Below are 22039 nucleotides of genomic sequence, written 5' to 3'. Positions count from 1 at the left end.
GCAGCACCCTGAAGCGCCGAGACATGCCGGCGGAGACGAAGAAGGAACTGAACGCCTTTGTTGGTTTCTTTCTCTCTATCCGGAGATCGGAATGGTTCTGTGCGTTGAACGCTGTTTGCATGCAATGGAGGTTGCGGTGGTGAAGTCAGGACTCATAAGTAGCATCAAAGTATGTCAATTGTGCTATCAGTTGACTTGGACGACGCCACATCGCACCAACCACGCACGCAGCTTCGTTGTTGTCAGTGTAATACTTTCTGAGGTTCGAAGACACGGTCAGTACTTACGCGTGAGATTAGTGGTAGGGCTTGTAGATCTCAAACTAACGTAAAGGTCCTTTTGGTTTTTCCTGTGCATGATAACATGCGTTGAAATGTTACGAGAAGAAGGATTTATTTGACTTGCGACGCAAGAAACCCCGCAGGAAGACCAAGAACGCGCGGAAGTTGGGGAAGGCCGTAGACCCTGTGGAGGACATGATGGCCGTTGGATCAAGATCGTACGGCCTGTGAAGTGAACACACGTTGTTTCTCGACAACCTTCCGGTGTCATTTGTGAACGCATCCCCGTTAGTCAAAAAAGCTTTTTAAGGAAGAATTATTCTTTGCATACTTTTTTTTGAAGCACGACGAGTCACCATCTTCTTTGTTTGGGATTTCCCTTTTTTTTTCTTTTTCTTTTTTTTCCAATTTTCATAGGCTAGATTTATATTTTATATAATAATTATAATTATGTTGGTGTTTTCTGGGATCGATAATGATTATTCTTTTCAAAACATGAATGAATGAATTAACGGATGCATAACTGAGAAAGATTTAGGTTCACGTGGATTAAGAATAACTCTAAATAAAAAAATCACTCTTCTCACTATTTGATTATTATCTCTTTCAAAATATTATTTTGCAAGCATAAAACTATTATATGCTATATGTAATGCGAAAAAAAATTTATGTTAAGATCAAAATCAAATAACCTTTTAGTGTCATCTGAAAAAAGATCTTTGTATAATCTGTAAGGGCATCGTTTTAATTTGTAAAATTTTACCATCGTTAATTTGTAACGAGAACTAGATTCTCTTTCTCATCTTTTTCTATCCTTTCACAGAATCATTTAGATTGATGATTCAAGGAGGTTGAGAGAGAAACTGTAATCTCTCAACTACGTCATATATGAGATGCGTTATATAGCCTCTATAGGTATTGTTTATTTATAGCGAGAACAAAAGATCTATGATAAATTATTATGAAATATCCTCCCAATGGCCTTCCATAATGAATCCTACTATAATATGAACTTTTTATTTCTATTGATTAGTATCTGTTATCAAAATATAATTAATTTTATTATATATCTTATCAAATTATAAAGGGTAATATAATTTAACATTCTCCAACTTGGCCTAATAATTGATAAGATATAAAATATATTCAAAAACAAAATAAATAAAATAAAATTTTATTCAAAAATAATTTTACCTAATTAGATTTTGAAAAAAAAAAGAAAAGCATTTTATACATGATTATGAATTTTAAAAATAAGCTAATAAATCTAATAAACATAATAATACTATATTAAGTTATAATGATTATATATTCATACTCCCTTCAATGTATCATAATATTATTAATCTTTTCTAAATATAGCTCATAATGATTCTTATAATTTATCTTATCAAGATAATTCTGTTATTACATTCAATTATAATATATATAAACATAAATATAAATAAAATAATAGAAATAAATAACTTTAATTAAGTAAAAAATATCAATAATAGCATTCATTTAAATATACATCACCATATCTTTTATGACTTACTCACAAGTCTCACATATTCTTTGAATATTTTATATTATAAAATTTTGATAAATGAATTAGTAATCAGGTGCTCGAGGTGCTCGGATTTTCAATTGATACTTATTATTTTTGGACTGTTTCTGTAACCACAGAGTACTTTATAACAGATTTATCTATCCAAAGCCCAAAGGAATCCCTCCCCCCTCCTCCTGCTCCTGCTTTGGGAAGGGATTTTAACTACGTGGAGTCCTCACTCTTTATGCTTGCGTGATTGCTTTCGTTGCTGCTGATAGTTGTATCTATCTATCCAGTGAATAGCCGATTAAATTAAACCTTTTACAATCGATCCAAAATAATAATTCAATCGCTCTTCCCCTACTCCTTTGTCCCATTCTCATAGTGTTTCCTTCACATGACAAGAAGACACATTAGTGTTGATGGTATTTGCCGTAATCATTGGTCATACAATTTTTATGATAACTTTAATTTATAGTTAGCATTAAATATAAAGTATTAAAATGATGATGGTTATATGACAATACAAAAGCCCACAAAAAAAGGGTAATCTTGGATTGGTAATGAGATGAAATATACGCTCTTGTCGTTGCACCGGCATACCATTTCTTGGGACTCTTCTTCCTTGATAAGCACGAAGGCTGTCCCCTTCACATAAATGTGCACCATGTCCCTGTTCACGACTGTCATTACGACTCTTCGTCTTCGTGAGTCAAGACTCCGATTTCATCATATTTAAATCTAATTAATATTGGATCGATCACGAACCAAAATTAAATTCGATATATTTGAACCAAACCACAAAGGTTCTAATGTTTTAAACTGACAAGAAAAAAAAATAAATGTTGCAAATGATAAAATTGTCCCTTCCGATAGCTCAATAAACATGCTAATTGGAGGGATATTTTAGAAAATTTAAAATTAAAAATAGTTCTAGTTCGAAATCGGTTCAACAATTGAAAATAAAATCAGAATCGATAATTCTATAATTCGAATGGTTTCAATCCAATTTGATTTTAGTTTTAAATTTTTAAAAATCAGAATCATCCAAAAAGGTGTGCAATCCAAGAAAAGATTGGCATGGATAAGAGGTTAGACTTTGCTGACTTGCATTACTCGTTTTTCCTTATTAGGAAGAATATATATATATATATATATATATATATATATATATATATATATATATATATGTTTTTTTATGTTTGAAGTATGTTTTCAATATGTGTTGTAAGAAGAAATGCAAATAATTCATGTAGAATCTATAATTTATGTGAAATGTAATTAGGGATGTCTTTAGATGTTTAGTAGAGGTTTATATCTTAATTATGTGCAATGAGAAAGTTTCAAAATCGTATTGGCTCTTAACAAGTAATGTTCATTAATCCTTATTAAAATATTTAGATTGATTAGTATAATGTTATTTAATATAATAATGTGATAGATCTCAGATTCGAATAATATCACATATGTTATTTAATATAATAATTTTTTTATTTTTAAAAAATAATGTGACGATGACATTCGTACTCATCGTTGGTCTTGTAATTCTTATGATAACTTTAATTTATAATTAGCATTCTAATAAATATAAAGCATTAAAATGATGGATGATGATAATGATAATGATTAGTTTATGATAATACTAATAGCTACAACAACAAAAAAATATATATACATAGATACACATATGTCGGAGACTCTTCTTCTTCTTCCCTGACTAACACGAAGATTGTCCCTTTCTAATAAGTCTGCAACATGTCTCTGTTCACTGACTGTGATTACAGACCCTATCATAATTCGAATTAGTATAAGATAGATTATGAATTAAAGTCAAATGGAGTCAATAATCGGATGGTTTCAAATCGAACCGGAAATAGTTTGATTTTAAATTAGCTAAAAGAAAAATCAAATAGTCAAATAAAAAGTGTTTGTTGGGAGTGGTAATTTAAAAATAAAAAATAAAAAAATTAATAAAATAGCATCGAAAACGAAATTGAAACAGTCTGATTTAATTTTAATTTTAAATAACGATAAAAAAAAAAATCTGGGTGGACTAATTACAAGTCCAAAAGGACAGCTCCTCTAAAAAGGCGTGCAATGAAAAGATTGACATGGATAAGAGATTGGATTTTGGTGATTTTTTTTAATAGGAAGAACATATATATATATATATATATATATATATATATATATATATATATAAATCATTTAAATCAACATTATCTGATGGAATCAACTCACAAGAGCCTAAACAGCGCAGCCCTTTGGCTCCTTCTGCTGCTGCTATTGCCCCCACACACTCACATGGAAGTGTAGTCCACAAGGAACAACAACATGGCTCCTCCAACCCACCATAAAAGCCATTGTTGTTGCCACCGCTCCCTTCTCACTCTTCCTTTCCCCTAGGGAACGGCTGGGGCATGACCACAGCAACTGCACGCCTCTCAGTGTAGCCCTCTCATGGCGGCCAACTCCCCCTCCTCTTCCTCCTTCAGCTCACTTCTGCTGCTGGTCCTCCTGGCCTTGAGCTTCGTGATCCGCCCTGCCAGCTCCGACACCGCGAGCGACCTCCAGGAGTGCGGCAGCCAGTTGATCGGGTTGCAGACGTGCATCCCCTACGTGGAGGGGACGGCGCAGGCGCCCACGCCAGACTGCTGCACCGGTCTGAAGGACGTCGTCGCGAAGAGCCCCAAGTGCCTCTGCATCCTGGTGAAGGACCATGATGACCCCCAGCTGCCCATCAAGATCAATGTAACCCGCGCTCTCGCCCTGCCCAACGCATGCAACACCCCCGTCAACATCTCCGCTTGCCCGAGTAAGCAGCAAATTAGCTTGCCCAGGAGATCCTACTTCATCATCGATCTAGGTTGATGTTCTACCCCTTTTCTTGTCTTTCTTTTGATGTAGAGCTGCTGAACCTGCCACCGAACTCGAAGGAAGCCGAGATCTTCAAGCAGGCAGGGAGCGCAGCTCAAGGTGAGTGACTGTGGTAGATTGTAGTTCCCTTCACCTCTACAGTAGAGACAAGTCACTCACTCATGGAGAAATGGAAACCATAGGCAGAGAAATGACAAACAATTTTGGATACTGGGGATTACTGTTGCCTTTTTGCAGAAGCAGGTCTTCTGTGACCTGTTGGCTGCGCAGCCACTGACCGGCCTTGTGCCCAGGAAGCATTATTCTTGTTGATTTCTACCATGAATTTTCCTTAGGATTACATAACCAATAATGTTCTTGTGATTCTTTATTATTCTCAATTTATTGTGTATAACAGCCACAAATGGTCTGAACCAAAGTTGGGACAATATGTCTATTTCATATAAAGATCATTATTTCCCCCTTCCCATATTATAGTTAGTTTGATGGGTTATTGATTCCATCTTTTCACATATATATATATGTATACTTTTGTTTATGTGTTCCTCTCTCTTCTTTTCTAAAGACTAACAGGTAGATCAATATAGTGCTCTGTTCTGTCTGTGAACTTTGTCTCTTGCTTTCTTCCCTTCAGATTACTAATTTATTTTAAGGTGACAGTAGTGGGAAGAGAGGCTGCTTGGGATGGAAAGGGTAGGTGGGAAGGGAACCTGTGGCAGGTTGTGTTGTTCTTTTCTCTGTCATGTACCTTCTAGTCTCCACTTGACCAAACTCACCAAAAGCTGAACAAGATCACTCCAAGATACTGTGTGCCCCAAGTTAGTGCTCCTTGTGCCTTCATCTCTCTCTCTCTCTCTCTCTCTCTATCTCTGAAACAAGTTCTTGGAAGTTGTCATTAATTAATATATGGAATTGGAAGCTCTTGTTTGGTCATATTTTGTGCTTCCTAGACATGTGCCATGGAATTTTAATACATGTACCACAAAAGAGGGATCATTTATTGTGTTACTTTGTGCACTCGATCTGGATTTACTGAGAAGAAGATGATACCAATCAAGTAAAAAGGTTACTTGATCATACTAGAATCTTAACCAGAGAAAATATGTTTGCATTAGGGAGTCAGTATGACCAGCTAGCTAATGAGATGGAATGATTCAACTCTAAAAATTATGTGAGGGTGATATCATTCAACCCCACTGGTCTTTACTTGGCCACGGAGTAAAAGGAATGCTTACTCTCATTATTATTATTATTTTTTATAAGCTTAAGTTGATAATTGAGACATGTTCAATGATTTTATATTCCTAACAATTCCCCTTTTGTGGACTGCAGATTGATCCAAATCTAATATGTAAATCTGGAATTGATAGAAGATATATATTTGGCTTGAATAAGATTTTGAGTATAGCATCATTTGCTTTAATTTTTTTGTCAATGTTATTACATTTAAAAGCTTTTGGGTAAGACATGATCTATGACTTTTATCTTCTTAACACAATTTTAGTACACCTGAAGCATTCTACTCTTTTATAGACTGTTGTTTCTGCGACTCTCTTCTCCTTAATTTGCTGATTTCTTTTGTGGTGACAACAAAAGCCAACGCCACCGCCACCACGTCTCCTCCCTCCACGCCTGCGAGCGACGGTGGCGGCAGCAGCAATCACTCAAGGTGGAGAGGGTGGGTGGCAATGGAAACTGTGGTGGGCTGTGTTCTTTATACTGTGATGCACCTTCTTCTGGTCTCCACTTGACCAAAAAACAGAACAAGAGCACTCCAACATCCAGTACTTGCTGCTGCTTCCTCTAGTTCGTGCGCCTCCCTTCCTTGCCGTCTCCATCATTTGCTTCCTCAAAACCATGTTCTCGTGAGGTGTGGTTGATGGTAGAACTGAAGGCCTCAGTGGTCATAAGTTAGTCTTCCATGACATGTACCTCAGACTTTGAGCATATCTGTACCTTTGAAAAGAATCATTTATTGTGTGGAGTTAAACGTTAACAAGATGGTACATCTCATCACCACAGTTAAACATAAGATTACAGAGTCATAAAGCTCTTGTCGAATGATCAAAGGTGTGAAATCCCATTTGACTTCCACTATTCCGATATGAACAGTCTGTGCCCTTCATGTTGGATGCCAAGAGAACATTATGATCCATTAGTTTCACCCTTCTCATACAAAAACCAGGATTTTTAACTCATCAAAGCCTGATGGTTTTGGTTATTAATCGACATTGAAAACAAAGTAAAAAAGGCAAAAGATTAGTGCAGCAGAATCAAATTTAGAGCGTATAGATATAAGTTCATCAACATGTAATCTTATTAGGTCTTTCCTGTTCTTCGCCAACCTCATGCAAAACTTGGTGCCAGAGTCGCAAATGCTTCAGTCTAGCTTAAAAAGAACTCTCTACTTTGCTGGGAAGAGTCACCTTAATTCTCGTTCATTTACATGTTTTCGGTCGAATTAGCAACATGATGTGCAAGTGGAAGTTCATACTGCATACATGAACGAAATCAGTGTGCATTTGTATACAGGAAAATAAGGAAGCATATAACATACAGAGGATATAGAAAGTTTTGCGTATCTACTACGCTGCTGTGATCACAGCACCCTTGTTTGTTTGATCTGCCATTTCGTTCAAATTTGAATCAATGCCTTAATCGAGCAGCAAAAGAAAGAAGAAAGCAGAGAGTTTAATCATGGACATGTTCCGTGACTCAATACTTACTTGGAGATCTGTAAACGTAGAAGCATGCAGCGATTGCAATGTAGCAGAGCAGGGGCACGAGCCCCTTTAAGTAATGTGCCGTGCCATCCTGCAGAAACTCTCAGGACCATTCAGTTTCGGTGATCGAATCATTCCTTTACAACAATGGATTAATTTCTTTTCTACTACTAATCTTTGATTGTACCTGTAAAGTGAAGCCTATTACTAGGATTGCCATGATCAGTGAGCCAGTTTCCAACAGTTTAAGATCAAGATCCATCTCGATTCCCATTATCCAGGCCACAAGAACACTCAATGGAACCTAAATCATGTCAGAGAATTATGCTCATGCTGTGGGTGAGAAGGTTTACTTGCACTTCGAGGCTACTTCTAAGATCTTACCACAAACATGGAGATCTGTGTTGCCGAACCAAGGGAGACACCAAGAGTTATATCCTGTGACATCTCGACAGTAATGCACATCAGCTCCATGCAATCAGTGAAACGATGCAGAGGTAAATTGAGGCGCATTTACCAGCTTGTTCTTGAAAGCAAAAATGATGGCACCCGCATGCTCTGCTGCGTTGCCAACTATCGGGAGCAAGATGATGCTGATGAAGCTCACGGAGATTCCCCAGGAATCTGAAGCAGCCTGAAGAACGACGCACAAGATGATAGAACGTAACAGTGCTGGAGATGGATGCTGGATAGAAAGTAACAGCGGATCAGAAAGTACCTCAATGGTGCCGACAACGTACTCAGATAATGCTGCAATCACGGTCGTCATCCCCACCAGCCAAGCCACCGCGCAAGGGAATCCGATGACGGGCTCGTCTTCGGATACCCCATCGTCGTGGTCCTCGTCTCCCTGCTCTCTTCATCCGAAGAGGTCATCGAGTGGGACAGAGAGGAGGCAATAATGCAGAGTGCTCGATGTCTCACCTCCTTCGATTCGAACAGTTGGCGGTGGGTCTTTAGCTGGAAGAAGAGGTAAGCAGCGTAGGCAAGGAGCATCACGACGCTGCACGCTCTCGACAATGCCAATCTTCGAACGGTGTCCACCGCCGCGTGCTCTCCGGAGTTCATGGCGTACCCGAACATTAGCAGCAGGATGTGGCACAGCGCGCCCAGAAGGAGCAGACCGGTGTTCACGTCGGCTTGTTTCTGCAAAGTGCCAAATCGTAGAACGACAGTGTTCATCTAATCTTAAGTTGTTTCCGTGCAGGGAAAAGTGGATGGGTGCTTACTCGATCATAGAATTGCTCTTTGTGGAGGTTGGCCAGGCCGCCAAAGAAGAGGGAGGTCCCAAGAACAAGCAATAGGTTGGAGAGGACAGATCCGACCAGGGAACACTTCACCACCTCAATCTTCCCCTCCCGCAGCGCAAAAAGAGCTATGATCAGCTCGGTGGCGTTTCCGCATGTTGCATTCAGGAGGCCACCAACTGCAGCAACAGCAAGAATTTGCAGTCACTGCTAGGCAAGAACAGAGGAAATAGAAACAGAACGGCCATCTTCTTACCAGTTGGCCCGGTGTAGTATGCGATTTGTCTGCCATGCCAAAGCCAAAGAAGCAAGAAAGGCAAATGTCATTTGGAGATCACAAGTTACAGAGGTTGAAGATGATAGATAAGCTTACTCTGTCAGGAAGCTGACACGCTCAGCGAGAGGAGCGAGGCCAAGCAAACTCAACGCGAACAGCCACGCCTATTCTCAAGAATGACATGAGCTGTGTGAGCAGAAGCGATCGGTAATCTATGAGAAGGAAGAGGAGAATTACGCGTCCGAAGTTGAAGTAGCTGGCGGCGACGGCGAGGGGGACGGCGGGGAAGAGGACGAAGAGCTTGGTGCCGAGGAAGATCTCCTGCAGGTTGGCGAGGAGCGCCCTGAGGAAGCGGCAGCGGACCTTCGACACCAGCGACAGGTCCGACTTCTTGCGCAGCGACGACGAGGACATGTTGTGGGCGGTGCGGCCGTGGGTGTGGCCGTGGCCCTGCTGCGCCTCTTTGCTCATCCTACCGCCTTTGTGCTCGCCTCCCTCGAGCCTCCTCGCCGCCTCGTAGCCCGTCGACGCCATGGCTCTACACCCAACAGTACTCCGTATCTCGATCCAATGCAGCCCAGAAATTGTTGCCGAAACTTGATGCTCTTTATACGCGCACACAGTGACTACAGAACACATAAATCATTGAAAGGCGTAGTAATAATTCTGTAATGGACCAAAAATGTCAGGTTCCAGGAAGCTTCGCAGGGTGTCGTTTTAGGTATCCACCAGCCGACTACTACTAGCGGTTTATGGATATGGAGAGAGAGAGAGAGAGAGAGAGAGAGAGAGAGAGAGCGTCGGTTACTCATTTGGTATCTATTTCTTGTCGAAGTTTTTTTGTATATGATACCTCTTCTTCCATCAGAAATAAAAGTTGTGTTTTACATATGTATGGCGTTTGATTGAGGAGCAACAGCCATAGATTTATCATTGGAGTTCATGACAAGAATTTGAAAATGAAGGTACAAAAAATATAGATAATAGAGAGAAAAAAAAGATATCACCATCACTAGTTATTATTCATATAAATTGGTAGGTAACTTATAAATTGCTTGCATAACTTGCATAGATATTTAGTTGGTGTCTGATGATATTTTCATCAGATACAAAAAGAAATATATGGTATCTCTCGAATCTAAAAAGCATGTATTTCACATTGTCAATAATATGATAGAACACCCTTTTAGCACTTACCGCAGTTTCTCCATCACGATTTTACAAGGCTAAAACTAGCTCCTTTTTTCGAACATCTTGATGACCTCAAGAACAAGCAATTGAAGCCTGCATTGCCCTTTCTCGTTTGCTTCCAATAGCTAAATTCCATGTCTGTAAAATTTCTGACGACTCGCAGGAGCTTTGCTGCAGATTTGCTTGGTCAAGATGTCAAGTTCCTTTAGTCATCAGCTAAAACTACAAGGACTGATCGAGAGCTCTCAAGCTTGCAGCACCTGACAGTGAACAATTCGACCCTTGAAGTTGCTACGACCTGCAATAGATGACCATAAGCTTGTTACAATGTTCTTGAGTTTGCCTTTCCCGACAACAGTCTCCCACGCACGGGCACTATTTGTCTCTACGCTATTTCCTGGATCTGTGACATCAACAAGACTAATGCTCATGTTGTTTCGGATGATGCCAAGCTTCCCATTAAGAGAAACAAATGATGCAGCCTCAAAGACCTGAGAATTTCCAAGATGATGTTTGCTGTCCATGAACTTGTTCCATGAATCTGTAGTTCTTTCAAATACCCTAAGCTTACAGCCATCCCTGCAATCTGAAGCATATAGCCTTCCATTCAATAAAATGCTGGGAATATGCCATCCTGTAATTATTCGACTATTCGCTGTGGACCATGTGTTGGCAGTGGGTATGTAGACTTGGCTCACAAGCTGACAGTGAGAATTGAGCCCTTTCAGAAACCATTTACCATCGTAAACAACCCCAAAGAAAGGCACCATCCCGGTGTTCATTTCAGCGATGGATGTCCATCTATTCCTGCTAGGATCATAAACTTCAGCTGAATGAAGAGTTCTTTGGCCACCTTCACATTTCCCACCAGCAACGTAAAGGCAATTATTTATAACACAAGAGCCAAAGAAACGGCGCTTCCGAATCATATCTGGAGCTCTGTGCCATTTGTTTGTCCGAGCATTGTAGAAGACGACATGCCTCATTGAACCCTTTGACGGATCTTTACCTCCAAATAAGTAGAGGTAACAACCACTAAGAACAGCACAACCAAAGCCAACTGCTTCAGAATAATCTGCGGGAACAGGTGGAAGTGGCCTCCAGAGCTGATGGATTGGATCAAATGCATGCCAGGATATCCTTCTACCACGGTCTCTTTTGATGACATACACCCATTCCTCTGCCATTCCAAGTTTTTTTCTGAGGGAATAGAAGTAATTTCCAGACAGAAGCCGGTTCCATCTCTTGCATACAAATCGAAGGTTTTGGTGATCAACTCGGGGAACCCGAGCCAGACAAGCAATAGCAAGATCATCAGGAAGGCCAGGCACTAGAGGTTCCTGGTTTCTGCTCCTCTCCCTGCGTGAGTTTCTTGATCTTGGTCCATTTGGCATAATTTCAGGTTGAAGACATAACTTCGCTCCAGGAACAAATTTTCTGGCCCCGATAATTGTTTTCAGGCCAGAATCTACTTTACAATAGCATGACACAGAATCAACCTGCAATTTGCATGACATTGACACAATTAATGGATCACATCTTGGTAGTGCACAAATACTAAAACACAAAAATGATTCTAAGCGCTTCTTGATCTTCCCACCAGATGCACTGGGATAAAAGTATGAAAACATGTAAATGACATCCACCATTGAATGTCAATAAATTCATTCTTTAAGATGGGTAGAGAACCATAGGTGATGAATTTAAATGATTAAGTTAGTAGTTGCATGATAAATGGCCACATCCATCATATGAGGAGACTAACTTGATTAACTAAAATCTTAATCTAGTTTCAGTAAGTAAATAGCAAAGTTAAGCACATGCTTAATTTCGAAGCACCTCCTTGTTCTCAGGATAATATAATGTTTGACAAAATTAATTAAGAAGTAGAACCCAATTTTTTTAAGGTGGTTTATTACTTTTACAAACAATTACAATTTTATTTTCAGGATCAGTAAAGGTATCAAATGCATTTGCATTGAACCGTGATGCATGTTAGTTGTTACTTACTCTCCTATAAAGTCACCGAATGAGTTGGTCCAAATATAACTGCTCATATTAGGAAAAGAGGGTTTAGTAGTATAAGACAAATTACAAAACACTATATAATAGTTCAAGTCTTAATCAGTGAGAGCTTGCTACAGAGTTCAATGATGGTCTACATGATCAAGGTTTGCAGAATTTGAATCAAATCAGGGATAAGTAATAGAATTTAAGACCAGAATTAGCCTGGATCAATTCAACTTGACCAAATTGAATCATGGGATCAGCTTTTTCTTAATGATCAATAATCGGCAGAGGTTGACAGGACCAATTAGAAATCTGTTGTGATTGAATGGCCAGACAATTGGGGTGAATCTAGAATTGTTTGTACTCAGTCGGATCAGTCAAAGCAGCCAGATATTGACACACCCAACCAGCCCTCAAAAGATATGGGGTGTTGTGATTGGATTGGATTAATTGGGCAATGCTATCATGTGGATCATGCTTATGATCAAGGATTAATTGTTCTAGCCATGCTGACAGCACAATGGTATTGACATACAGGACTACCATGATAATGCAGCTCAATTACCTCTGGTTCCTTTACTTTTGTTTTATATTTTATCCCATGTTCAGACCATTTCAATTCAAATCCAGAACTGACTGAGCCAACAATTATTATCCATTTCTTTTTTTTTTTTCTAGTTTCTCAGTGGCAGCTAATGCATGCTAAACAAGTCCAACAGCAACACCTACCACCAGCCAGATCACACCAGTCCTTCATCAAAGACAACAATTGCTGGTAGATCAGGCAGACACACATAACTCAAGCATTAAAAGCCATCAAATCCTGATCGGACCGTCAAAACACATCTAGGCCCCACCAAAACATAACCCTTCTATCTTGTTTTCTTATCTTTTTCGGTATTCTTCTGTTTCTTTACTTCTTCATGATTTTCTTACTGACTGTTTTAAGCCGCAATCAGCCAACTAATGTTTTCATAGGCGGTCACTTAAGCAATGGTCTGAATTCTTGCTAGCCTTTAAAGCATCTCAATAACTCTTTGCCTAGCTGTCAATGGTATGACTAATTCTTATGTGTTTTAAGAATCATCCTAAGACAATTGGGCAACATAGAGCTGCCAATTTCTCCATGATGTTATGTATGTTCATGCATGTGCAGATGCATCCATGACAAGGCCCCACCATGGGGCTGGCCCAGGACGATGGCCTTTCACCCATTAAAAGGGGCTGCTTCGGCCATCTGCAGCATCTGGTCCAGCGAGCCACCTTAAGCAAGGGCTGAAGTGGCCCCTTGATGAGCCCGTCACAAACTACACAGACCTTGGACAAGAGGTATCAACTCCAATTTTGATGAGAACAGCACGAAGTCTAATTTGGATAGCTAAGATAGAAATTTCCAGTCCTTGGAATCAACTTTTACTCGAGACAAAGCAAGGGTAAAGTTAACGAGTCTTTAAATGGTCTTCTAAATTCTCAATATGGTATAGTGTAGGTTTCGAAAATTACTTTAATGTTAAAATTTATTATTCTTATTTAAGAATTCTAAGTACCTCTTATAGTAGAAAGTTTTGGGGGTTGACAAGATTAAATTTCCAAATAGCATAAACTGAAGATTAGAAGCTACGAATTATCACCAACGGGAAAAGGCTAAGCCAATTACTATGGAAATGCTATAAGTCGATCTCGAGCTCAGACTCAACACCGTCACTATTACCACCAGAAATCTGAACGATATAGCTCAGCTCAGCAAAACATAAGGAAAAGAAAAGACTTTGGCAATTAAGTCATCTAATAACCACAACTAGCAGCTAAGAACATCGACCACGATGACATTCTCAATCATGTAGAATCCTCAAACAGCAACAACAAATCGTGAGGGGGAAAAAGGAGGAGGGGCTAAACATACCGGGGGGGCCTGCACGCGAACGACGCCGCGCGAGTTGGCCAAGCTTTCCGGCGCGGCCCTCTCCATCCTCCGACTGAAACCCCCACCCACCACGCCGAACGACCGGTCGCGAGGACCGAAAGACGAAGGGGGAGGGCAGGTGAACGAACAGGTCAAGAGAAAGCCCCGCTTGTCACAACAAGAAACGACGTCGAAGAGTTCGGCATCACCGACTCAAGGGAGGGAGATCGTTCGCTTCGCTCTCGACTCGTTGGTTTGGTGTATCGTCTAATTTTTCCCATTAATAAAGATTTGATAGGTTATAATGATTCAAACCTATTTGTCGAAGGCGGGCGCGGGGGGGGGGGGGGGGGGGGGGCGGGGCGGGGGAGGCGCAGTTGGCTCGTCCCTTAATAGCGAACTCCATTAAATGTCATCTGAAATCACAATATGACATTTTATGTTCTGACTCATTCTATGGGGAAAATTAGGTGCAAAGATAGTGGTTAATAAAAATGATTATTTTACTAAGCATAAACTTAATTGTTAGAGAGGGTCCCTTTTATTAATAAACCATAAAAAAAACTCATGAATCAAATTCAATTGAAATCGGAGAATTTTTTGATATATTTTATGATTGAGTATAATTTAGTTTAATTTTTAATATAATTGAATTAATTTTTACTAAATCAATCTAGAATAACTATAATATGATTTTGAGATTATTAATAATATTTTTATTTGTAAAAAATGATAATTAATTATCCAAATTTAGAATTTTTTGGATCGATAATGTGATCGAGTTTAATTTTATCAACTTCTATTAAACCAATTCAAATTTTGATAGAACCACTAAGACATAGTTCTCATGTGATTACTATCATTTTTATATTTTTAAAAATTTATGATAATTAATCATCAAAATATTTTTTTTAATATATTATATGACTGAGTTTAATTTTATCGACTTCTATTAAACAAATTCAAATTTACACAAAACCATTAAGACATAGTTCCCATATGATTAGTATTATTTTTTATTTTTTTTAAGTTTTATGATAATTATTTATAAAAATAAATAAAAAAAATATTTTTTAATATATTATGTGATCAAGTATAACCTATTTCAATTTGGAGTATAGCTTGCTCAACGTCAACTAAACAAACTTAAATTTTCACCAAACTATCTATTTATGATTATAAGATGATTAGTATTATTATTTATTTTTATAAAAAGTTATAATAGTTAATTATTTAAATTAATTTTTTTAATACATTGATCAAGTGTAACTCACTTTATTTTTTAGTGTAATTTAGTCAACTTCCGCTAAGCTAATCCAAACTATGATATGATTATAAGACAATTAGTATTTTTTTAATTTATGTTGATTAATTATCAAAATTAGAATTTTTTTCGAATAACATATATGATCAAATCATTTAAGTAAATGTTGGAGAATATTATTGTTCGAAGTGGGAAAAAAAAAGCTAGTAATAGCATGAATATAATAATAATAATTTATTATACATGAATGATAAGAATTATTGAATATTCCTTTGACATAAATTTAACTGGAATTAAACCTACGAATTTATCAATTATAAGTTGAATGTTTAATAGAGATTGTCATAGAATAATCAAATTTTGATTAAAATACTTTTTTTATAAAAATAATAATAATAATAATATATCAATTAGTCCTACGTAAAATTAAGATTGATTTATAAAAATCTAAATATATTATTATTAAATTTAGCTTAAATATTTTGATAAATGATTTGGATCAAACGAAGTTGAGATAATAAATTTAATATTAAAGATTTTTCGATAATGTAGCCCATACTAATCGGCCATTTCCTTCTACATGGCCTTATGGGTAATCTTATCTAACTCGAACGAATCAAATTGACATACCAACAAGATATTTATTTGAGGAAGATGTAATATTGGTGCGACCCAATTGTGGACACGTTTCGCTGGTGGAACGCGAGACGCGTTCGACCACGCATTTGTCGTCACCGGAAATAACCCCGACCGCGTCAAACGCGCCGCAGCTTCTCCAACCCTCGTCTTCCTCGCCATCTTATAAGCACTCCCTTCTTGCAACCACAGCAGCAGCGGCCCTTGAAGGTACTACTCCATCGCGCCAACCCGGAGCTCGGCTTCACCGTAGATACCACCACCATGGCGGGCGGCAAGATGGCAGTGGTCGCCTTCCTCCTCGTCTCCGTGCTCGTGGCGTCCACCGTGCCGGCCGCGACCGCCTTCGGCTGCTTCCCCGACTGCTACAACCGCTGCGCCAACGGCGATATCGGCAACGTGGCCTGCTCCACCATGTGCTCCCAGGCATGCATCGTTCCCAAGACGCTTCCCGACGGCACCGACCTGGCCACGCTGTACCCCGGCGGCCACTGATCGCACTCCTCCTCTGTTGCATGCATGTGTGCGTTCGGGCCAACGTGGCTTCGCCATTTTGTTAGCTGCCGTGTGTTGATTTGGAGATGAGGAGATTAATTGCGTACGTGTGTATTCGTCTGTGGGAAGCAAACTTTGTTCCACTGCATCTAAATGTCTGCTGCTACATCTCTGTTATGAATCGCTTGTTCAGACATCAGTCATAATATGATGCAAACAAAATAAAAATAATTATTATATCGATTAAGCATAATGATTTTATCGAATTGGCTTATTTCTCGATAATTGTTGCGTGCGTGACAATTAGTAATCACTGCATTCCTCGAGTATAGTACAGTGTAATTAATATACATCATGTGTGTATGTGGGACGAGCTAAGCGCACTACAGAACAGAATACCGCTTCATCCTATGGCTGCGCCTGCTTAACTGCTCCATCAGCGCCATTAGTCTTGTCGCCATCATCAGCTATGAACCGCTTCCAGAACCAGTGCTGCTTCCACACCTTCTCCGCCATCTCCTCGATGGGCACGTTCTTGGTCTCGGGGAGGAAGAAGAGGACGAACACCGACATCACCACCACCCACGCGGAGAAGAAGGCGAAGATGCCGTACTTGAGGTGGCACAGCATGGAGAGGAAGGCCTGCGCGATGACGAAGGTGAAGAGAAGGTTGACGCACACCGTCACGCTTTGCCCGGCCGACCGTGTTTCCAGCGGGAACGTCTCGCTGGGGATGAGCCACCCCAGCGGCCCCCACGACCAGGCGAACGACGACACGAAGGTGCACACCATCAACACCACGAAGATGCCGTAGCCGCGGCCCAGGTTGTCGGAGTGGTCCGACACCTTAAGCCCCAGAACCACCGCGATCACCACCTGGGAGAGGAACATCTGCACCCCCGCCTCCAGGAGCAGCACCCGCCGCCCCACTCTGTCCACCGAGTAGATGGACACCACCGTCGATAGCACGTTCACGGCGCCCGTGATGACGGCGGAATAGAGCGCGGCGTCGCTCTTGAATCCCAACGTGTTGAAGAGCACCGGAGCGTAGAACATGATGGCGTTGATTCCGGTGAACTGTTGAAAGATCTGTCGACACAAAGAGCGCGAAGACCGTCACCAAATAGTTCGCCTCCGCCACAAGAAGACCGACACCAGATGTAGCTAAAAGCAGCATCAATATACCTGGAGGAAGATGGCGATGATGAGCTGAGGGCGGTTGCGGCGCTGGAGGAGGTTGCGGAAGGGGTGCTTCACTTGGTGGGCGATGCGGCTCGCCTCGAGGATCTCATTGTACTCGGGCTCCACGTTCTCCGTCCCGCGAATCTTCTTGAGCACCGCTTTGCCTTCTTCGAGCCGCCCGCGCTCGATCAAGCTGTTGGGCGTGTCCACCACCAGCAGCGCTCCCACCGTCAACAGCAGCGCCGGGATGCCCGCCAGCGAAAGGGACAGTCTCCATCCCCACGGGTGAATCCTGCAGGGTGTGTGTACATTGTTATCACTCTACGACCAATCACAGAGAGAGAGAGAGAGAGAGAGAGAGAGAGAGAGAGAGAGAGAGAGAGAGAGAGGTGTACTTGTCGGTTCCATAGTTGACGAGGTCAGCAAAGAGAATGCCGATGGTGACATTGAGCTGAAACAGGATGTTGAGGCCGCCACGGATTCGGGTGGGTGCAATCTCTGACAGAAACAAAGGAACGGCCTGCACCGATACACACAAAAGTAAAAAAGGCTGCTATATTGATATGTGAGGGTATATTGAAAAATAAAATTAAAAAAATAATCTCAAATTAGTAAATATTATATTGAGTTCGGCTTACAAACAAAGAAATTAAACTTTTATATTAAATTGATGTTCAACTTGATATATGTTAACTCGAGCTAAGATGAACTTTCGCAACCAAAGTTAAAGCTTACGAATTAAAAGAATAGTTTTATATTAGTAAATATTAAAAAAAAAATTTGAATAATATATATTGAGTTTAACTCAAGCTTAAAATTTTGAGTTGAATTAGTATTTAACCTTACCATGGATGAGCAGGAAAATGATTTATAACATTATACTCAATTAATACGGTTGGAAACCAAACCATAACCATTATTGTTTGATTTAATAGTCTGCGATCTTCTCTACCTCATCAAGAGACTCGATCAAGAGATACAGATGGCTTTCAATAACCTAAAAGTTTGATCTGCTGGATTGGATCCATATTCTTAGATTCTTTGTTAGGTTCTGAGTTAGATCCTGGATGGATCTGACTTCTTGACACCAATCTCAACTCTATGAAGTGGGAAGTAGGTAGATATGGCTCAATAGTTTGCTGCAGTTGGGGTCAAGTCACTGTGGATGACCTGTGAAGGAAGAATAAGGTGGACTTACTGATCATGTGACCTGTGATGTTTGGGTAGGAGACTTTTGGCTCCTACCCAATCATGCAAAGGACAACCAGAAAAATATGCTCTTCATTTAATTGATGAATTGTTCATCCTGACTGATATATAGCCTATCATGAATGCAGACTTCAGATGTGGCCTTCAATAAACTTAGCAAAATAATTGCAGTGGTGAGGATGAGAGGCAATCTATTCTTGTGGTGGTCTTTCATGAACTGCAATCTCAGATAGAGACATCCAAAGCATCCAAACACTTTATGACCTGACTTTTGGCTATAAATACAAAAAAGGATGACCTTCAATTCAAGTCATATGTGCCAAAAGCTTCTAAACTAACCAATAGGCAACTTAGCAGAAGTTGTGGGTTTTCTTCCCCATGCTTCCTTCCCCTTTCCTCCATTTCTCCGACTCCCATCTGTGGACTGTCCCACTTTGTCTGTGAAACCTCTACATGGAACACGACCTTTGCATGCAGAAATATATGGCCTTCCTAATCGGGTTATTACGCAGTGCACATGTTTGCCATGGAAGCTAACGAAAGCCACCTTAACCATGGAGCCATGGAGAAGGAGAAGTGCAGCGTTACGAGGAGGACTGACCTGGTTGCCGAACCCAATACCGCAACCGAGGAGGATCCTGCCGACGATCAACATGGGAAGGTCCTGCGCAGCTCCGTTGAGGATGACACCCACGATGAAGAAGACGCCGGCGATGAGCATGGTGAGGCGGCGACCGAGGTTGCGGGTGGTGTAGGAGGCGAAGAAGGTGGCGGTGAGACCCGCCAGGTAGAGCGAGGAGGTAAACAGCTGCAGCCCCTGGTTGTCGTACTTGCAGTAGTTGCTCTCCTTCGTCTCATGCTTCCGGTGGTACACCTCCGGGAAGAACTTGATGAGGAAGTCATCCATCGACGTTACACCCCCTGTTAATTGATTGGCCGAGGTGCAATTAGATCCAAAGAACGTGATTCCCGTGCTGAAGCATGACAAGATGTACTTATCCACATAGAAATCATGTTCTCTTGAACGGCCGACCAAAATAACTTTCAGATATGCCAAAATGTGGGAAACCTTTTTCTATGATAATTTTGGCAAACACTTTAATTTGGACATTATATCTGTCATCATGCATGTGACATTCAACTTTTCAGAGGGTAGATTGAAGGTAAGATCGACTGCTTGACTCGTCCTACTTGATGATCTCAGCAGTGACAACTGCTACAAACAAGTCCAGCATCTCACCAGGAAAACGATATCAAATTAACAAGTGCTGGTTCCTCTTTTATGGGTGGCAACATACATTGATTCTCAACTTTAGTTGCCATGCAAAAGGGAGGAGTTCACTTTGGGATAACAAGGAATCATTTCTGAGCTCGTTTTCGTTAAGAAAAAGAAGAAGAAAGAAGAAGAAAGAAGAAAGAAAGAAAAGATTCATGCAGTATAAGTGTGTGCGCAGCATGTAAACTCATCATATGACATGGAGCAACAAGAAGAGACTCAAGTCCTTACCGGAAATACCAACGTCATATCCAAACATCAAACCACCAGTAGCAGCCATGAAGCAGGAGATGATGACTATGGGCGTGATCTTCGCATCGAACTCGCTGCCGGCCGACGCCGACACCGAGAAACCTGCGGCCGGCATCGTCGATTAGGGTGGAAGGATCACGATCACAACAGGAAGGGATTACTTATCCTACGGATCTCTGATTGCTGGAGACTGGAAGACTGTGCTGCTCTCCCTGATTTATAGAAGGACGGACGGTTGTCGATTGATTAATTGGTGCGAAGCTTCGGCTCTTCCGGCGAGGAATTCACCCCCGGGCGTGGCGGATGAGATGTTGCCGCGTGGCGAGATCAGTCGACGGTCAATCGACGACTCTTCATTGGCTCGTGAAGCGCGACCTGTCTTGTTCTTCTAGCACAAAACATGGAGATGCGTGGGCGCCACAGATATCTCACCCTCTGTGCAATGGAATCTTGACTACGGAGGTGTTGACTAATGATGAGAGATTGCGTGACATAATAACTCAGGCGTCAATGCCTTCACATCCTCTCTCTCTCTCTCTTAATCGGATTAAGCCTCGAGTCATTGTGAAGTCGAAGTTGTGGACTCCAAGTGTCATCATAAAAGTCAACACTGAGTAGTTAATTTTAGTTTGCCAAGGTTGCTGTCCTTTAATTTAATAAAATCTATTGAGGATTCACCTAATCCACATTGACAAAATAGATCAACAACCAAAAAAAAGAGGATAACTTTGTCTCATAAACGGATTTCGGGAGAAACGTAATTATTCAAAATTGGATTCAGATTCAAGTATCTTTCAATTATTATTAATTAGGTTCCAAATCACATGAACGTCATCATTCATAGCTATAGTAGACCTGAAGTCGACGTGTAGCTGTAGCAGGCACATCATTGACCAGTCAACGCATTCATGCGCCCACGGTCTCCAATATTATTTCCTTTAAAAATGAATTAAAATTAAATTAAAAATTAGAAGAAAAAAAAATGGACCCTCATTAAAAGAAAGGATAATAACAGCAATAAGACGGTCAAACCCGAACGCCTCACCCCAAACATGGAGCGCACGACGCGGCATTTGTTCGAGCAGATTGGAACCGTGCTCGCCCTCCAACGGGGATGCCACCACGGAAGACGTGGATGCCGCGGAAGTCGCGCGTCGCTGTTCCACGTGCAGGGCGAGGAGGAGGGCGGTGATCCCTCGCTTCTTCGGTACGTACGCGGGGCCTTAGTGGGGATCTTATCTTATTAGCTCCGGATAAAAGTGGTCGGTCATCCGTCGTTCTCTCCGCGGCGGAGCGGAGGAAGAGCAGGTAGCAGTGAGATCACAGCCGCATTAGTGAAGAAGATTAGAGCAGCAGCCAAGGGAGAAGGAGGAGTCGCAGAGTCAAGAACGAGAAGAAGTCCCCGTCTTGAACGCGACGAGAGAGACGAGGAGGAACTGGCACGTCAAATGTTTGATTAAAGAGTGATTTTTGGAGTCGGCCGACGCTAATATATTACAACCACTTTGGACATGGAGACTTGTAGAGCAAAGATCAAACAGAGGAGAAAACAAAGATGTAGTTTTCTTCCATGAGATCACGACTAAGTTGTTATTTATTTACTCCCACCCATTACCTAATCCTGTTCTGTTCACAATATGTAACAGAGCGAGAGAGAGAGAGAGAAGAGAGAGAGACAGAGAGAG

General features: G+C 40.8%; 4 protein-coding genes across 6 annotated transcripts; 1 reads left to right on the top strand and 3 right to left on the bottom strand.

The window, feature by feature from the left end:
- The first annotated feature begins 4158 nt into the window (after positions 1–4158).
- LOC135581718 (non-specific lipid transfer protein GPI-anchored 13-like) lies at positions 4159–6721 on the top strand. Of its 2 annotated transcripts, none has more exons than XM_065146221.1 (3): positions 4159–4627; positions 4720–4788; positions 6223–6721. In XM_065146221.1, the coding sequence occupies exons 1-3, from the start codon at positions 4273–4275 to the stop codon at positions 6438–6440; spliced, it is 642 nt and encodes a 213-aa protein (XP_065002293.1). In that variant the 5' UTR covers positions 4159–4272; the 3' UTR covers positions 6441–6721. The 2 variants fall into 2 exon arrangements, with proteins under 2 accessions (XP_065002293.1, XP_065002294.1); XM_065146222.1 differs by having other exon boundaries at positions 4169–4627; positions 6286–6721.
- Positions 6647–9533, bottom strand: LOC135635259 (vacuolar cation/proton exchanger 1a-like). Of its 2 annotated transcripts, XM_065146220.1 has the most exons (12): positions 9174–9533; positions 9033–9100; positions 8916–8944; positions 8642–8838; positions 8337–8558; positions 8131–8262; positions 7930–8046; positions 7797–7850; positions 7600–7716; positions 7416–7503; positions 7247–7312; positions 6647–7182 (listed from the first exon to the last, which is right to left on the bottom strand). In XM_065146220.1, the coding sequence occupies exons 1-11, from the start codon at positions 9468–9470 to the stop codon at positions 7275–7277; spliced, it is 1359 nt and encodes a 452-aa protein (XP_065002292.1). In that variant the 5' UTR covers positions 9471–9533; the 3' UTR covers positions 6647–7182; positions 7247–7274. The 2 variants fall into 2 exon arrangements, with proteins under 2 accessions (XP_065002292.1, XP_065002290.1); XM_065146218.1 differs by having other exon boundaries at positions 7163–7312.
- A 406-nt stretch (positions 9534–9939) lies between these two features.
- Positions 9940–14273, bottom strand: LOC135634820 (F-box/kelch-repeat protein At1g55270-like). Its single transcript, XM_065145454.1, has 2 exons — positions 14041–14273; positions 9940–11626 (listed from the first exon to the last, which is right to left on the bottom strand). The coding sequence occupies exons 1-2, from the start codon at positions 14104–14106 to the stop codon at positions 10373–10375; spliced, it is 1320 nt and encodes a 439-aa protein (XP_065001526.1). The 5' UTR covers positions 14107–14273; the 3' UTR covers positions 9940–10372.
- Positions 14274–16657: 2384 nt separating this feature from the next.
- Positions 16658–20586, bottom strand: LOC135635258 (sugar transport protein MST4-like). The gene is made up of 5 exons (XM_065146217.1): positions 20334–20586; positions 19428–19747; positions 18013–18137; positions 17621–17909; positions 16658–17524 (listed from the first exon to the last, which is right to left on the bottom strand). Exons 1-5 carry the CDS (start codon positions 20467–20469, stop codon positions 16844–16846), a joined length of 1551 nt encoding a protein of 516 aa, XP_065002289.1. The 5' UTR covers positions 20470–20586; the 3' UTR covers positions 16658–16843.
- Positions 20587–22039: the final 1453 nt, after the last annotated feature.

The sequence above is a fragment of the Musa acuminata genome, chromosome BXJ3-4 (assembly GCF_036884655.1).
Source record: "Musa acuminata AAA Group cultivar baxijiao chromosome BXJ3-4, Cavendish_Baxijiao_AAA, whole genome shotgun sequence".
Classification (NCBI taxonomy): Eukaryota; Viridiplantae; Streptophyta; class Magnoliopsida; order Zingiberales; family Musaceae; genus Musa; species Musa acuminata.
This window is presented reverse-complemented; position numbering and strand designations above follow the sequence as displayed.

Coding starts and splice junctions, on each gene's coding strand:
- LOC135634820 (XM_065145454.1), bottom strand. CDS start 14,106: ATGGAGAGGGCCGCGCCGGAAAGCTTGGCCAACTCGCGCGGCGTCGTT. Junction 11,627..14,040: donor TTCGCGTGCAGGCCCCCCCG/GTATGTTTAGCC, acceptor TGCAAATTGCAG/GTTGATTCTGTGTCATGCTA.
- LOC135635259 (XM_065146220.1), bottom strand. CDS start 9,470: ATGGCGTCGACGGGCTACGAGGCGGCGAGGAGGCTCGAGGGAGGCGAG. Junction 8,839..8,915: donor ATACTACACCGGGCCAACTG/GTAAGAAGATGG, acceptor CTGTTGCTGCAG/TTGGTGGCCTCCTGAATGCA. Junction 8,559..8,641: donor AAGAGCAATTCTATGATCGA/GTAAGCACCCAT, acceptor GGCACTTTGCAG/AAACAAGCCGACGTGAACAC.
- LOC135581718 (XM_065146221.1), top strand. CDS start 4,273: ATGGCGGCCAACTCCCCCTCCTCTTCCTCCTTCAGCTCACTTCTGCTG. Junction 4,628..4,719: donor CAACATCTCCGCTTGCCCGA/GTAAGCAGCAAA, acceptor CTTTTGATGTAG/AGCTGCTGAACCTGCCACCG. Junction 4,789..6,222: donor GGCAGGGAGCGCAGCTCAAG/GTGAGTGACTGT, acceptor ACTCTTTTATAG/ACTGTTGTTTCTGCGACTCT.
- LOC135635258 (XM_065146217.1), bottom strand. CDS start 20,469: ATGCCGGCCGCAGGTTTCTCGGTGTCGGCGTCGGCCGGCAGCGAGTTC. Junction 17,910..18,012: donor GTCAACTATGGAACCGACAA/GTACACCTCTCT, acceptor CACACCCTGCAG/GATTCACCCGTGGGGATGGA. Junction 17,525..17,620: donor TCATCGCCATCTTCCTCCAG/GTATATTGATGC, acceptor TTGTGTCGACAG/ATCTTTCAACAGTTCACCGG.